The sequence below is a fragment of the Ranitomeya imitator genome, chromosome 9 (assembly GCF_032444005.1).
Source record: "Ranitomeya imitator isolate aRanImi1 chromosome 9, aRanImi1.pri, whole genome shotgun sequence".
Classification (NCBI taxonomy): domain Eukaryota; kingdom Metazoa; phylum Chordata; class Amphibia; order Anura; family Dendrobatidae; genus Ranitomeya; species Ranitomeya imitator.
In genome coordinates this window covers 98,863,986-98,881,035 of record NC_091290.1, presented here as the reverse complement: position 1 = coordinate 98,881,035, position 17,050 = coordinate 98,863,986, and the positions used below count along the sequence as shown (strand labels likewise).

Genomic DNA, 17,050 nt, shown 5'->3' with positions numbered 1-17,050 from the left:
CGGGCAGATCGTGATTCCACCCGTGCCTATTGCGGACACATGTCAGCTGTTCAGAACATCTGACATGTCCCGGCTTTGATGCCGGCTCACTGCCGGAGCCCACATCAAAGCAGGGGTACTGCCATTGGACGTACTATCCCGTCCAATGGCAGTAAGGGTTTAAATACTGCTGTAAATAGTGACTACAACAGCTAGATGGTTAACAGAGTATGGACGCTCCCTCTTAAACCCCATCAGTTCCCTGAGATCTTGATCGTGTGGTCCTGATATTTGCCATGGCAGATCATGGCCAAATAGCGGCCTTAAAGTCTTCCAGCTATAGCGGTCTATTAAGAAATTAGAAATAAAAAAACATTTTTTTTTAAATTCCAGTCATTTTCATTAATTCCTGAAAAGCATCTGAAGGGTTAATGAACTACCTGAAAGCAATTTTGAAAACTTTGAGGGGTGCGGTCTTTAAAATGGTATTATTTTTGGGAGATTCCAATATATAGGACGCCCAAAGTCACTACAAAACTAAATTGGTCCCTAAAAAAATAATCTTGTAAATTGCCTTGAAAACTCATATTACATAGAGTCATTACAAACAGAGAGATCTATTTCCAATGTTTTTTTCTACTAATGTTGATGATTATGGCTTACAGCCAACGGAAACTCAAAAGTCATTATCTCGGTATATTAGAATAACAAAAAACACCTGCAAAGGCTTCCTAAGCATTTAAAAAGGTCCCTAAAGGTACCGTTACACTAAACGACTTACCAACGTTCATGACAAGCGATACGACCTGGCCGTGATCGTTGGTAAGTCGTTGTGTGGTCGCTGGGGAGCTGTCACACACACAGCTCTCTCCAGCGACCAACGATCAGGGGAAAGACTTCGGCATCGTTGAAACTGTCTTCAACGATGCCGAAGTCCCCCTGCAGCACCCGGGTAACCAGGGTAAACATCGGGTTACTAAGTGCAGGGCCACGCTTAGTAACCCGATATTTACCCTGGTTACCATTGTAAAAGTAAAAAGAAAAAAAACACTACATACTCACATTCTGATGTCTGTCATGTCCCCCGCTGTCAGCTTCCCTGCACTGACTGTCAGCGCCGGCCGTAAAGCAGAGCACAGCGGTGACGTCACCGCTGTGCTCTGCTTTACGGCTGGCGCTGACACAGTCAGTGCGGGAAGCTGACAGCGGGGGACATGACAGACATCAGAATGTGAGTATGCACTGTTTTTTGTTTTTTTTTTTACTTTTACAATGGTAACCAGGGTAAATATCGGGTTACTAAGCGCGGCCCTGCACTTAGTAACCCGATATTTACCCTGGTTACAAGTGAACACATCGCTAGATCGGCATCACACACGCCGATCCAGCGATGACAGCGACCAAAAAAAGGTCCTGATCATTCCCCAACGACCTCCCAGCAGGGGCCTGATCGTTGGACGCTGTCACACATAACGAGATCGTTAGCGAGATCGTTGCTACGTCACAAAAAGGGTGACGTTGCAACAATATCGTTAAAGAAATCGTTATGTGTGAAGGTACCTTTAGTCTGTTTCAATAGACTCCACAATCATGGAGAATGCTGACTTGAAAGATGTGCAGAAGGCAGTCATTGACACACTCCACAAGGAGGGTAAACCACAAAAGGTCATTGCTAAAGAAGCTGGCTGTTCGCAGAGTGCTGTATCCAAGCATATTAATGGAAAGTTGAGTGGAAGGAAAAAGTGTGAAAGAAAAAGGTGCACAAGGAACCGGGATAACCGCAGCCTTGAAAGGATTGTTAAGAAAAGGTCAAAAATTTGGAGGAGTGGTCTGCTGCTGGAGTCATTGCTTCAAGAGCCACCACAGACAGTCGTATCCAAGACATGGGCTACAAGTGTCGCATTCCTTGTGTGAAGACAGTCATAACCAATAGACAGTGCCAGAAGTGTCTTACCTGGGCCAAGAAGCAAAATAACTGTTCGGTTGCTCAGTGGCTCAAGGTGTTATCAGATGAAAGTAGATTTTGCATTTAATTTGGAAATAAAGGTCCCAGAGTCTGGAGGAAGAGTAGAAAGGCACTCAATCCAAGTTGCTTGAGGTCTAGTGTGAAGTTCTCACAATCACTGAGGATTTGGGGAGCCATGACATCTGCTGGTGTAGGTCCACTGGGTTTTATCAAGACTAAAGTCAGCGCAGCCATCTACCAGTAAATTTTAGAGCTCTTCATGCTTCCCTCTGCTGACAAGCTTTTTGGAGATGGAAATTTCATTCTCCAGCAGGACTTTGCACCTGTCCACACTGCCAAAAGTACCAATATCTGGTTTAAAAACAACAAAACACTGTGCTTGACTGGCCAGCAAACTAGCCTGACCTTGCAAGAGAGTCTATTGGGTATTGTCAAGAGGATGATAAGAGACACCAGACCCAACAATGCAGACGAGCTGAAGGCTGCTATCCAAGCAACCTGGGCTTCCATAACACCTCAGCAGTGCCATAGGCGGAGAAGGATCGCCAACCAAGTATTGAGCACATTTACTGAACATACATGTCAGTAGGACAACATTTTGGATTTTAAAATTATTTTTCAAGCTGGTGTTATAAAGTATTCTAATTTACTGAGATAATGACTTTAGGGTTTTCATTGGCTGTAAGACATAATCATCAACATTAACAGAAACAAACACTTGAAATAGATCACTCTGTTTGTAAGGACTATACACAATATATGAGTTTCACTTTTTGTAATGAAGAACTGAAATAAATTAACTTTTTGATGACATTCTAATTTTGTGAGAAGCACCTGTATGTATAGAGAAAATCACGATCTCCTAATAACACCTGCTTTTGACAACCCACGTGTTGCTCGTTCAGCTGATACACGGATGTGGCATTGGTGGTCGTCATGCAGTGCTACACCCAATAGAGCAGTGATCCACTAAAGAGGTTGTCATGTCATGGCGGTGTGCTTATATGCTTTGATCAAGATTTTAAGAACCTGTAGTAGATTAATATACACTATTTGGATGTGTGGTCCAAGTCCTCCTTTTCATGATGTAGTTAAGATTTTAGTGCTCAGAGCCATCCAAAACAGCAAAGTGCTACGCCCTTAGTGTGTAGGGAAAATGTAAAGAGAAACATACAGCATAGGGTCTCTTAACGACTTTATTATAAAAGTAACCGAAATTACCATAAACATCACTTACCTTCTCAATTTTTTCTGGACTTGATAGAAGGGCTGCTCCCATACCACCCTACAGAATAAACAATTTAATCAAGAAAAAGGTTTGATGAGCAGTGATCAGTTTCGGTAACAGAGCACACCCCTATAGACCCAGGCCATATAAGAGTATGTCCACATATTATACAACTCTACAGGGTAATGCAGAGGACTAGGGATATTTGCAGGAACCACAATGGATGTGTTTCCTGAAGCTCAACCACCTGTACAGCTTTTAACCCCTTCCTGACACAGGATGCAATAGTACGTCCCATGTCAGGTCCCCGGGTATAGAGCGGTCTCAGGAGCTGAGCTTGTAGCATTACAGTCAGATGCCAGCTGTGTTACGTAGATGGCATCTGCCTATCCCTGCAGTGATCAGCGAGTGCTCCAATTGCTGCAGTTTATCCATTTAAATGCTGCTGTCAATCACTGTCATCGTCATTGAACTTATGTGATTGCCGATGCATGCCAATGTGTTGTCAGGGCGGCATGGGACCTGCTGAAAAATTCCGTGGCTACCATCTTTTTCCTTGTGTGAAGTCCAGCCTTTGTAGCCTTGGTGGGAAGGGGGTGTTTGAAGGTTATAACTTATCACCTATCTACAGAATGCTTGCAAGCTTCTGATCACTGGTGTGCACCAACTATAAGTATACCATCTGTAATAGGCCTGGTAACAATGTTTGAAATTCTTTGCTATGAAACACTTGCTAAACAAAAAAGGAAAATACCTTGGTGGAATACTCCTTTGGACAGCCCATGTTAATGTCAATTGCGGCAACGTCATTTTCTCTACAAATAAAAAATGACAGTAGCATGTTAAACAGAACAACTGAAAATGGCAGTAATTTCAATAATCATGACCAACTAATAGCATTGTTCTTACGAATTCCAATATATTGCCTTATCCAACTCATGCACTGTTAAAAGAGTTGTCCACGTTTTTTCTTTTTTTTAGCAAAGGGCCCATAGCAGTGCTAAAAGTAAAATGTACTCACCCACCAGACTCAATTCCGTTCCATGCTGCAGCAGTTTTTTTTCCCTGGCTTCCTGTTACAGGAGGAGATATTAGGTGACCGCTGCAGGCAATGTGGGGGGGGGGGAGACTGAATGACTGCAGCGGTCATGTTCCATCTAAGATTAAAGTAAGTGCTAGGATACTGTTCATCTCTACGCAGATGGAACAGAGCTGCTTTACCAATCAATGGTGTCCGGACATCCTTGCCAGAAGCAGCCAGGAGATCAGCGGCAGCATAAAGGAGCAAGGGCGGTACAGTAGGCAAGGTTTTTCTTATTTATGCATCATTGGCACATTTAAGAGGTTTTTTTTAGCAGTGAACAATCCCTTTAATGCCCTTTGAGCATTGTACAGAGGCTACAAAGTAAACATCTTTCTTTTATCATTATCATCAAGAAATACAAACCTTCACAGATTCTACTTCAGTAGAGACTTTTGTTGTACATAGCCAAAAGAGAATGTGGCCGTAACTAAGGTTGATATGGCCGAGAGGAACTGCATTCTGATGTTTATATATACAGTTATATGAAAAAGTCTGGGCACCCCTATTAATCTTAAGCTTAACCCCTTCATGACCCAGCCTATTTTGACCTTAAAGACCTTGCCGTTATTTGCAATTCTGACCAGTGTCCCTTTATGAGGTAATAACTCAGGAACGCTTCAACGGATCCTAGCGGTTCTGAGATTGTTTTTTCTTGACATATTGGGCTTCATGTTAGTGGTAAATTTAGGTCAATAAATTCTGCGTTTATTAGTGATAAAAACGGAAATTTGGCGAAAATTTTGAAAATTTCGCAATTTTCACATTTTGAATTTTTATTCTGTTAAACCAGAGAGATATGTGACACAAAATAGTTAATAAATAACATTTCCCACATGTTTACTTTACATCAGCACAATTTTGGAAACAACATTTTTTTTTGTTAGGAAGTTATAAGGGTTAAAATTTGACCAGCGATTTGTCATTTTTACAACGAAATTTACAAAACCATTTCTTTTAGGGACCACCTCACATTTGAAGTCAGTTTGAGGGGTCTATATGGCTGAAAATACCCAAAAGTGACACCATTCTAAAAACTGCACCCCTCAAGGTACTCAAAACCACATTCAAGAAGTTTATTAACCCTTCAGGTGCTTCACAGCAGCAGAAGCAACATGGAAGGAAAAAATGAACATTTAACTTTTTAGTCACAAAAATTATCTTTTAGTAACATTTTTTTTATTTTCCCAATGGTAAAAGGAGAAACTGAACGAAAGTTGTTGTCCAATTTGTCCTGAGTACGCTGATACCTCATATGTGGGGGTAAACCACTGTTTGGGCGCACGGCAGGGCTTGGAAGGGAAGGAGCGCCATTTGACTTTTTGAATCAAAAATTGGCTCCACTCTTTAGCGGACACCATGTCACGTTTGGAGAGCCCCCGTGTGCCTAAAAATTGGAGCTCCCCCACAAGTGACCCCATTTTGGAAACTAGACGCCCCAAGGAACTTATCTAGATGCATAGTGAGCACTTTGAACCCCCAGGTGCTTCACAAATTGATCCGTAAAAATGAAAAAGTACTTTTTTTTCACAAAAAAATTCTTTTAGCCTCAATTTTTTCATTTTCACATGGGCAACAGGATAAAATGGATCCTAAAATGTGTTGGGCAATTTCTCCTGAGTACGCCGATACCTCATATGTGGGGGTAAACCACTGTTTGGGCACATGGTAAGGCTCGGAAGGGAAGGAGCGCCATTTGACTTTTTGAATGAAAAATTATTTCCATCGTTAGCGGACACCATGTCGCGTTTGGAGAGCTCCTGTGTGCCTAAACATTGGAGCTCCCCCACAAGTGACCCCATTTTGGAAACTAGACGCCCCAAGGAACTTATCTAGATGCATAGTGAGCACTTTGAACCCCCAGGTGCTTCACAAATTGATCCGTAAAAATGAAAAAGTACTTTTTTTTCACAAAAAAATTCTTTTAGCCTCAATTTTTTCATTTTCACATGGGCAACAGGATAAAATGGATCCTAAAATGTGTTGGGCAATTTCTCCCGAGTACGCCGATACCTCATATGTGGGGGTAAACCACTGTTTGGGCACACGGCAGGGCTCGGAAGGGAAGGCGCGCCATTTGACTTTTTGAATGGAAAATTAGCTCCAATTGTTAGCGGACACCATGTCGCATTTGGAGAGCCCCTGTGTGCCTATGCATTGGAGCTCCCCCACAAGTGACCCCATTTTGGAAACTAGACCCCCCAAGGAACTTATCTAGATGCATATTGAGCACTTTAAACCCCCAGGTGCTTCACAGAAGTTTATAACGCAGAGCCATGAAAATAAAAAATAATTTTTCTTTCCTCAAAAATGATTTTTTAGCCTGGAATTTCCTATTTTGCCAAGGATAATAGGAGAAATTGGACCCCAAATATTGTTGTCCAGTTTGTCCTGAGTACGCTGATACCCCATATGTGGGGGTAAAAACCTGTTCAGGCTCACAGCAGTGCTTAGAAATGATGGAGTGACGTTTTGGAACGCAGACATTGATGAAATCATCTGTCGTGTCATGTCGGATTTAGAGAGGCCCTGATGTGCCTAACCAGTAAAAAAAACCCACAAGGGACAGCATTTTGTAAGCTAGACCCCTCAATGAATGCATCTGGATGTATGGTGAACACCTTGAACCACCAGCTGCTTCACAGAAGTTTATAACGTAGAGCAGTAAAAATTTAAAAAATAAATAAATCACTGTTTGGGCGCACGGCAGGGCTCGAAAGGGATGGCACGCCATTTGGCTTTTTAAATGGAAAATTAGCTCCAATCATTAGCGGACACCATGTCACGTTTGGAGAGCCCCTGTGTGCCTAAACATTGGAGATCCCCCAGAAATGACCCCATTTTGGAAACTAGACCCCCAAAGGAACTAATCTAGATGTGTGGTGAGGACTTTGAACCCCCAAGTGCTTCACAGAAGTTTATAACGCAGAGCCACGAAAATAAAAAAAATTATTTTCTCAAAAATGATCTTTTAGCCTGCAATTTTTTATTTTCCCAAGGGTAACAGGAGAAATTTGACCCCAAAAGTTGTTGTCCAGTTTCTCCTGAGTACGCTGATACCCCATATGTGGGGGTAAACCACTGTTTGGGCACATGCCGGGGCTCGGAAGTGAAGTAGTGACATTTTGAAATGCAGACTGTGATGGAATGCTCTGTGGGCGTCACGTTGCGTTTGCAGAGCCCCTGATGTGGCTTAACAGTAGACACCCCCCACAAGTGACCCCATTTTGGAAACTAGACCCCGAAAGGAACTTATCTAGATGTGTGGTGAGCACTTTGAACCCCGAAGTGCTTCATAGAAGTTTATAATGCAGAGCCGTGAAAATAATAAATACGTTTTCTTTCCTCAAAAATAATTATTTAGCCCAGAATTTTTTATTTTCCCAAATCATTTTTCTTTCCTCAAAAATGAGGTTTTAGCAAGCATTTCTTTATTTTCACAAGGGTAACGGGAGAAATTGGACCCCAGTAATTGTTGCGCAGTTTGTCCTGAGTATGCTGGTACCCCATATGTGGGGGTAAACCACTGTTTGGGTGCACGTCGGGGCTCGGAAGTGAGGGAGCACCATTTGACTTTTTGAGTACAAGATTGGCTGGAATCAATGGTGGCGCCATGTTGCGTTTGGAGACCCCCTGATGTGCCTAAACAGTGGAAACCCCTCAATTCTAACTCCAACACACCCCTAACCCTTATCCCAACTGTAGTCGTAACCCTATTCACAACCCTAACCCCAACACACCCGTAACCCCAACACACCCCTAACCCTAACCACAACCCTAATTCCAACCCAACCCTAGCCCTAAGGCTATGTGCCAACGTTGCGGATTCGTATGAGATTTTTCAGCACCATTTTTGAAAAATCCGCGGGTAAAAGGCACTGCGTTTTACCTGCGGATTTACCGCGGATTTCCAGTGTTTTTTGTCCGGATTTCACCTGCGGATTCCTATTGAGGAACAGGTGTAAAACGCTGCGGAATCCGCACAAAGAATTGACATGCTGCGGAAAATACAACGCAGCGTTCCCGCGCGGTATTTTCCGCACCATGGGAACAGCGGATTTGGCTTTCCATATGTTTACATGGTACTGTAAACCTGATGGAACACTGCTGCGGATCCGCAGCGGCCAATCCGCACCGTGTGCACATAGCCTAATTCTAAAGGTATGTGCACACGCTGCGGAAAACGCTGCGGATCCGCAGCAGTTTCCCATGAGTTTACAGTTCAATGCAAACCTATGGGAAACAAAAATCGCTGTACACATGCTGCGGAAAAACTGCACGGAAACGCAGCGGTTTACATTCCGCAGCATGTCACTTCTTTCTGCGGATTCCGCAGCGGTTTTACAACTGCTCAAATAGAAAATCGCTGTTGCAAAACCGCATTGAAATGCGCAGAAAAAACATGGTAAATCCGCCATAAATCCGCAGCGGTTTAGCACTGCGGATTTATCAAATCCGCAGCGGAAAAATCCGCAGAGGACCAGAATACGTGTGCACATACCGAAACCCTAACCCTACCCCTAACCCTACCCCTAGTTCTTACCCCAACCTTAGTGGAAAAAAAAAAATTATTTTTTTTATTGTCCCTACCTATGGGGGTGACAAAGGGGGGGGGGGGGGTCATTTACTTTTTTTTTTTATTTTGATCACTGAGATATAACCTATCTAAGTGATCAAAATTCACTCTGGAACGAATCTGCCGGCCGGCAGATTCGGCGGGCGCACTGCACATGCGCCCGCCATTTTGGAAGATGGCGGCGCCCAGGAAAGAAGACGGACGGTCCCCGGGAGGCCAGGTAAGTATAAGGGGGGGGGGAGATCAGGGCATGGGGGGGGGCGTCGGAGCACGGGGAGGGGATCGGAACACGGGGGGGTGGATTGGAGCACGGAGTGGGGGATCGCTGTGCGGGCGGGTGGATCGGAGCACGGGGGGGGGAAATCGCTGTGCGGGGGGGATCGGAGTGCGGGGGGTTTGATTGGAGCATGGGGGGAGCGGGCAGGAGGACGGGGGAGCGGAGCACAGGACCGAGGGGAGCAGACCACAGATCGGGGGGCTGGGGGGGCGATCAGAGGAGTGGAGTGGGTGCACATTAGTGTTTCCAGCCATGGCCGATGATATTGCAGCATCGGCCATGGCTGGATTGTAATATTTCACCATTTTTTTAGGTGAAATATTACAAATCGCTCTGATTGGCTGTTGAAAGTGAAACTGCCAATCAGAGCGATCGTAGCCACGAGGGGGTGAAGCCACCCCCCCTGGGCTACACTACCACTCCCACTGTCCCTGCAGGCTGGGTGAAATGGGAGTTAACCCTTTCACCCGATCTGCAGGGACGTGATCTTTCCATGACGCATATGCTGCGTCATGGGTCGGAATGGCACCGACTTTCATGACGCAGCGTATGCGTCAAAGGTCGGGAAGGGGTTAATGTTTCATAAAAATTGTTTTCAGCTTCATATATCTAACTAGCTATTGAACCCGTTCTACGCCCGGGTGGCGAGCATTTATATTGGTATATTGTTTCCATCCTGGTATGTGCTGCTCCATCCTGCGTCCCCATCCTGTCATGCGCTGCTCCATCCTGCGTCCCCATCCTGTCATGTGCTGCTCCATCCTGCGTCCCCATCCTGTCATGCGCTGCTCCATCCTGCGTCCCCATCCTGTCATGCGCTGCTCCATCCTGCGTCCCCATCCTGTCATGCGCTGCTCCATCCTGCGTCCCCATCCTGTCATGCGCTGCTCCATCCTGCGTCCCCATCCTGTCATGCGCTGCTCCCATCCTGCGTCCCCATCCTGTCATGCGCTGCTCCCATCCTGCGTCCCCATCCTGTGATGCGCTGCTCCCATCCTGCGTCCCCATCCTGTCATGTGCTGCTCCATCCTGCGTCCCCATCCTGTCATGTGCTGCTCCATCCTGCGTCCCCATCCTGTCATGCGCTGCTCCATCATGCGTCCCCATCCTGTCATGCGCTGCTCCATCCTGCGTCCCCATCCTGTCATGTGCTGCTCCATCCTGCGTCCCCATCCTTATGTGCTGCTCCATCCTGCGTCCCCATCCTTATGTGCTGCTGCATCCTGCGTCCCCATCCTTATGTGCTGCTCCATCCTGCGTCCCCATCCTTATGTGCTGCTGCATCCTGTGTCCCCATCCTTATGTGCTGCTGCATCCTGCGTCCCCATCCTTATGTTCATGCTGCATCCTGCGTCCCCATCCTTATGTTCATGCTGCATCCTGCATCCCCATCCTTATGTTCATGCTGCATCCTGCGTCCCCATCCTTATGTTCATGCTGCATCCTGCGTCCCCATCCTTATGTGCTGCTCCATCCTGCGTCCCCATCCTTATGTGCTGCTGCATCCTGCGTCCCCATCCTGCGTCCCCATCCTTATGTGCTGCTCCCATCCTGCGTCCCCATCCTGTTATGTGCTGCTCCATCCTGCGTCCCCATCCTTATGTTCATGCTGCATCCTGCGTCCCCATCCTTATGTGCTGCTCCATCCTGCGTCCCCATCCTTATGTGCTGCTCCATCCTGCGTCCCCATCCTGTTATGTGCTGCTCCATCCTGCGTCCCCATCCTTATGTGCTGCTCCATCCTGCGTCCCCATCTTTATGTGCTGCTCCATCCTGCGTCCCCATCCTTATGTGCTGCTCCATCCTGCGTCCCCATATTGCCTCTGACCAGCTCGGCGCCGAGTGCTGGGGGGCCTGAGCAGGCGGGGACACCGGCGCGCTGTGGGGGTCAGGTGCCGGTATCGCCGCCAGCTCAGGCCCCCCCAGCACTTACTATACTCACCTGTCCGGCGTTCCATCGCTGGGCGCCGCCATCTTCCCGGTCTCCTGGCTGTGACTGTTCAGTCAGAGGGCGGCGCCGGCGCGCATTAAGCGCGTCATCGCGCCCTCTGAACTGAAGGTCACAGGCCGAAGACCGGGAAGATGGCGCCGCTCAGCGATGGAACGGGGACAGGTGAATATAGGCCGATACTCACCCTCCTGGCGATCCCTGCTTCTGCGGTGGAGATCGCGGTGTGCGTTCAGTGTGAACGCACACCGCGATCTCCCGGGAGCGTCGCTCTGTGAGGCCCAGACTGCGCCGGCGCTTGCGCTTGCGCAGTCTATAGAGGCTTCGGACAGAGTGACGCTCCCAGCGTTATATTATAGATAACTGTTGGACACAGTAATGTTTCTGCCTTGAAATGAGGTTTATTGTACTAACTAACAGAAAATGTGCAATCTGCATTCAAACAAAATTTGACAGGTGCGTAAGTATGCGCACCCCACCAGAAAAGTGACATTAATATTTAGTAGATCCTCCTTTTGCAAAAATAACAGCCTCTAGTCGCTTCCTGTAGCTTTTAATGAGTTCCTGGATCCTGGATGAAGGTATTTTTGACAATTCCTCTTTACAAAACAATTCCAGTTCAGTTAAGTTTGATGGTCGCCGAGCATGGACAGCCCTCTTCAAATGATCCCACAGATGTTCAATGATATTCAGGTCTGGGGACTGGGATGGCCATTCCAGAACAGTGTAATTGTTCCTCTGCATGAATGACTGAGTAGATTTGGAGCGGTGTTTTGGATCATTGTCTTGCTGAAAGATCCATCCCCTGCGTAACTTCAACTTTGTCACTGATTCATGAACATTATTGTCAAGAATCTGCTGATACTGAGAGGAATCCATGCGTCCCTCAACTTTAACAAGATTCCCGATGCCGGCATTGGCCACACAGCCCCAAAGCATGATGGAACCTCCACCAAATTTTACTGTGGGTAGCAAGTGTTTTTCTTGGAATGCTGTGTTTTTTGGCCACCATGTAAAACGCCTTTTTGTATGACCAAACAACTCAATCTTGGTTTCATCAGTCCACAGGACCTTCTTCCAAAAAGAAATTGGCTTCTACAAATGTGCTTTTGCATACCTCAGCCGACTCGGTTTGTGGCGTGCTTGCAGAAACGGATTCTTTCGCATCACTCTCCCATACAGCTTCTCCTTGTGCTAAGTGCCGTGTATAGTTGACCGATGCACAGTGACACCATCTGCAGCAAGTTGATGCTGCAGCTCTCTGGAGGTTGTCTGAGGATTGTCCTTGACTGATCTCACCATTCTTCTTCTCTGCCTTTCTGATGTTTTTCTTGGCCTGCCACTTCTGGCCTTAACAAGAACTGTACCTGTGTTCTTCCATTTCCTTACTATGTTCCTCACAGTGGAAATTGACAGGTTAAATCTCTGAGACAGCTTTTTGTATCCTTCCCCTGAACAACTATGTTGAATAATCTTTGTTTTCAGATCATTAGACAGTTGTTTTGAGGAGCCCATGATGCCACTCTTCAGAGGAGATTCAAACAGGAGAACAACTTGCATGTAGCCACTTTAAGTAGATTCTCATGATTGCATACACCTGGCTATGAAGTTCAAAGCTCAATGAGGTTAGAAAACCAAAAAAAGTGCATTAGTAAGTCAGTAAAAAGTAGGTAGGAGTATTTAAAACAAGAAAATGATAAGGGTGCCCATACTTATGCACCTGTCAAATTTTGTTTGAATGCAGATTGCACATTTTCTGTTAGTACAATAAACCTCATTTCAAGGCAGAAACATTACTGTGTCCAACAGTTATTAGATATATGAAACTGAAATAGCTGTTGCAAAAAAAACAATTTTTATATAACATTAAGCTTAAGATTAATAGGGGTGCCCAAACTTTTTCATATAACTGTATGTATTAAGGTCAGTTCACAATGGGCTTTTTTGCAGCATTTTTTATGCTAATTTTAAGCTACTTTTTACAGTACCAGCAAACCCTATGAGATTTCAGAAATCTCATGCACACACATTTTTATTAGTCATCAGGATTTTGTGCTTTGCAGCATTTTTTGACATCGAGAATGTCACTCCTGTCAGTATTTTTGCAGAGTTTATCACCCATTGACTTAAATGGATGGTGAAAAAATGCTGCAAATACACAGGTTGACTTTTTTGCAGCTTATTTGCTGCAGAAAAGTTCAGGACAGCAGGATGTAACCTCACAGTCAGCTCCACTACATCTAGAAGGCAGGCTGCATGGTTGCATGATGCGTCCATACAGCCTGTCATCAAGAGACACTGAGCAGCGGACCCAAACCCCATTCACTTGAACCCCCCGCCAAGCAATACTGTGTTTGCCACACTGTCATATGCATGACAACCAACCTCGCTAAAGCAGACAACCAGGGGCTGGTTTTCTCAGGCTAGGTAAGGGGCCATGGATATTGCCCCCCCCCCCCCTCCAGAATAAAAATAGGAGGCCGCAGACACCCAGAAAAGGTACATCTATTAGATGCGCCAATTCTGGCACTTTGCCCAGCTCTTCCCACTTGCCCTGCAGTGGTGGCAGATGGGGTTGATGCCACCTTTGTATTGTCAGGTGACATCAAGCCCACGACTTAGTAATGGAGAAGCGTCTATAAGACACCTATCCATTACTAATCCTATAGTTGTATTTAAGGGGGGCTGAACTGCAGTGACTTCGCTGAGATCCCCACTAGCACCTGGAGAAAGTCTCTTAAATACATGTACAGTAAAATGCACACACACTGTACTAATTGTTTATGTCACTGCCAGCTATATATCTACCTATTCAATATTTATTTACTATATGTAATCCAGCTCTTCTATCTCGTCGGCTCCTGCTATGATATTACTGTATGCGGCACATGAATTGCCGTTTTTTCTTCTATCTATGTAATATACAGTATGTACATATACATATGCATGTGTCTCTGACATCTATTTATCTATGTATTCTATGTGTATATATCTATTCAATCCATTCTATTCTAACCTGTCACTCTGTGATTATACTGTATGCAGAGCATGAACTGCAGGCTTTTCTTCTATCTATGTAATATATAAACCATATATACTCGAGTATAAGCCGAGATATTCAGCCCAAAAAAAAGGGCTGCAAGTGCCCCTGTCGGCTTATACTCGAGTAAGGTCGGCGTGTGAGGGGGCGCGACGACGGTCACATACTCACCTGCTCCTGGCGCTCCTGACGCGGTCCTTGCATGTCCCATGGTCTCCGGCAGCTTCTTCCCCTGTTCAGCGGTCACGTGGTACCGCTCATTAAAGTAATGAATATGGACTCCACTCCCATAGGGGTGGAGCCGTATATTCATAACTGTAATGAGCGGTACCAGTGACCGTTGAACAGAGGAAGAAGCTGCCGGCGCAGGAGACCATCTGTCCGGGAGAAGCTGCCAGGGACCGCGCCGGGAGCAGGTGAGTATTTCATATTCACCTTTCCTCGCTCCCCTGCCGCTCCGTCTTCCGCGTTCTCTGCAGTGACTGTTCATGTCAGAGGGCGCGATGACGTATTAGTGCGCGCGCCGCCCTCTGCCTGAAGAGTCAGTGCAGAGAGACAGGACGCTGAGGAGCAGCGGGCAGCGACGACAGGTGAGTATGTCATTTTTTTCTTTTTTTTATTGCAGCAGCATTATATGTGGCACATTGTTATATGGAGCATCTTATGGGGCCATAATGAACTGCATGGAGCATTATATTGGGCACATTGTTATATGGAGCATCTTATGGGGCCATAATGAACTGTATGGAGCATTATATGTGGCACAATGTTATATGAAGCATCTTATGGGGCCATAATGAACTGTATTAGAGCATTATATTGGGCACAATGTTATATGGAGCATCTTATGGGGCCAAAATGAACTGTATGGAGCATTACATGTGGCACATTGTTATATGGAGCATCTTATGGGGCCATAATGAACTGCATGGAGCATTATATTGGGCACATTGTTATATGGAGCATCTTATGGGGCCATAATGAACTGTATGGAGCATTACATGTGGCACAATGTTATATGGAGCATATTATGGGGCCATAATGAACTGTATGGAGCATTATATGTGGCACAATGTTATATGGAGCATCTTATGGGGCCATAATGAACTGTATAGAGCATTATATGGGGCACATTGTTATATGGAGCATCTTATGGGGCCAAAATGAACTGTATGGAGCATTATATGGGGCCACAATGAACTGTATGGAGCATTACATGTGGCACATTGTTATATGGAGCATCTTATGGGGCCATAATCAGCATTTGTGCAGCATTACATTGGCTAAATATCCGTATGGAGCATCTTATGGGGCCATAATCAGCATTTATGCAGCATTATATGAGGCATATTTTAATATGGAGCATCTTATGGAGCCCATCATAAATTTTATGGAGCATTATATGGGGCGTATTTTGTATGGAGCATTATATGGGTTGTATTTTATATGGAGCATCTTATGGGGCCCATCATGAACTGTATGGAGCATTATATGGGGCTCCTGATTCAATATGGAAATTCAAAGACACTTAACCTACTGATGTCTCAATTTTACTTTTATTGGTATCTATTTTTATTTTTGACATTTGCCAGTAGCTGCTGTATTTTCCACCCTAGGCTTAAACTCGAATCAATAAGTTTTCCCAGTTTTTTGTTGCAAAATTGGGGGGTGAAGTGGGCTTATACTCGGGTTGGCTTATACTCAAGTATATACGGTACGTATATATATTACTGGCATCTATTTATCTACGTATTCTATGTGTATATATCCATTCTATCTATTCTATTCTAACCTGTCACGCTGTGATATTACTGTATGCAGCACACGAATTGCTGTTTTTTCTTCTATGTAATTATATACAGTACAGTCCAAAAGTTTGGACACACCTTCTCATTTAAAGATTTTTCTGTATTTTCATGACTATGAAAATTGTACATTCACAATGAAGGCATCAAAACTATGAATTAACACATGTGGAATTACATACTTAACAAAAAAGTGTGAAACAACTTAAATGATGTCTTATATTCTAGGTTCTTCAAAGTAGCCATCTTTTGCTTTGATGACTGCTTTGCACGCTCTTGGCATTCTCTTGATGAGCTTCAAGAGGTAGTCACCGGGAATGGTTTGCAATTCACAGGTGTGCCCTGTCAGGCTTAATAAGTGGGATTTCTTGTCTTATAAATGGGTTTGGGACCATCAGTTGTGTTGTACAGAAGTCTGATGGATACACAGCAGATAGTCCTACTGAATAGACTGTTAGCTGCTTTTTTCTTGCCATAATACAAGTGAAGAAAAACGAGTGGCCATCATAACTTTAAGAAATGAAGGTCAGTCAGTCCCTCCTAAAAATTGGGCAAACTTTGAAAGTGTCCCCAAGTGCAGTGGCAAAAACCATCAAGCGCTACAAAGAAACTGGCTCACATGAGAACCGCCCCAGGAAAGGAAGACCAAGAGTCACCTATGCTTCTCAGGATAAGTTTATCCCAGTCACCATCCTAAGAAATCGCAAGTTAACAGTAGCTCAGATTAGAGACCAGGTCAATGCCGCACAGAGTTCTAGCAGCAGACACATCTCTACACCAACTGTTAAGAGGAGACTTTGTGCAGCAGGCCTTCAAGGTAATATAGCTGCTAGGAAACCACTGCTAAGGACAGTCAACAAGCTAACTTGTTTGGGCTAAAGAACACAAGGAATGGACAATAGACCAGTGAAAACCTGTGCTTTGGTCTGATGAGTCCAAATTTGAGATCTTTGGTTCCAACCACCGTGTCTTTGTGCGACACAGAAAAGGTGAATAGATGGACTCTACATGCCTGGTTCCCACCGTGAAGCATGGAGGAGGAGATGTGATGGTGTGGGGGTGCTTTGCTGGTGACACTGTTGGGAATTTATTCAAAATTGAAGGCATACTGAACCAGCATGTCTACCACAGCATCTTGCAGCGGCATGCT

At 45.1% G+C, this 17,050-nt stretch overlaps 1 protein-coding gene across 3 annotated transcripts in view; it reads right to left on the bottom strand.

The window, feature by feature from the left end:
- DUS2 (dihydrouridine synthase 2) overlaps positions 1 to 17,050 on the bottom strand; it is a 263,484-nt gene that overhangs the window by 125,573 nt on the left and 120,861 nt on the right. For all 3 annotated transcript variants that reach the window (XM_069740207.1, XM_069740208.1, XM_069740209.1), the window contains 2 exons: positions 3,928 to 3,988; positions 3,183 to 3,230 (listed from right to left, as the gene is read on the bottom strand). In XM_069740207.1, coding sequence (XP_069596308.1) covers positions 3,183 to 3,230; positions 3,928 to 3,988 — 109 coding nt within the window. The remainder of the gene's footprint in view (positions 1 to 3,182; positions 3,231 to 3,927; positions 3,989 to 17,050) is intronic.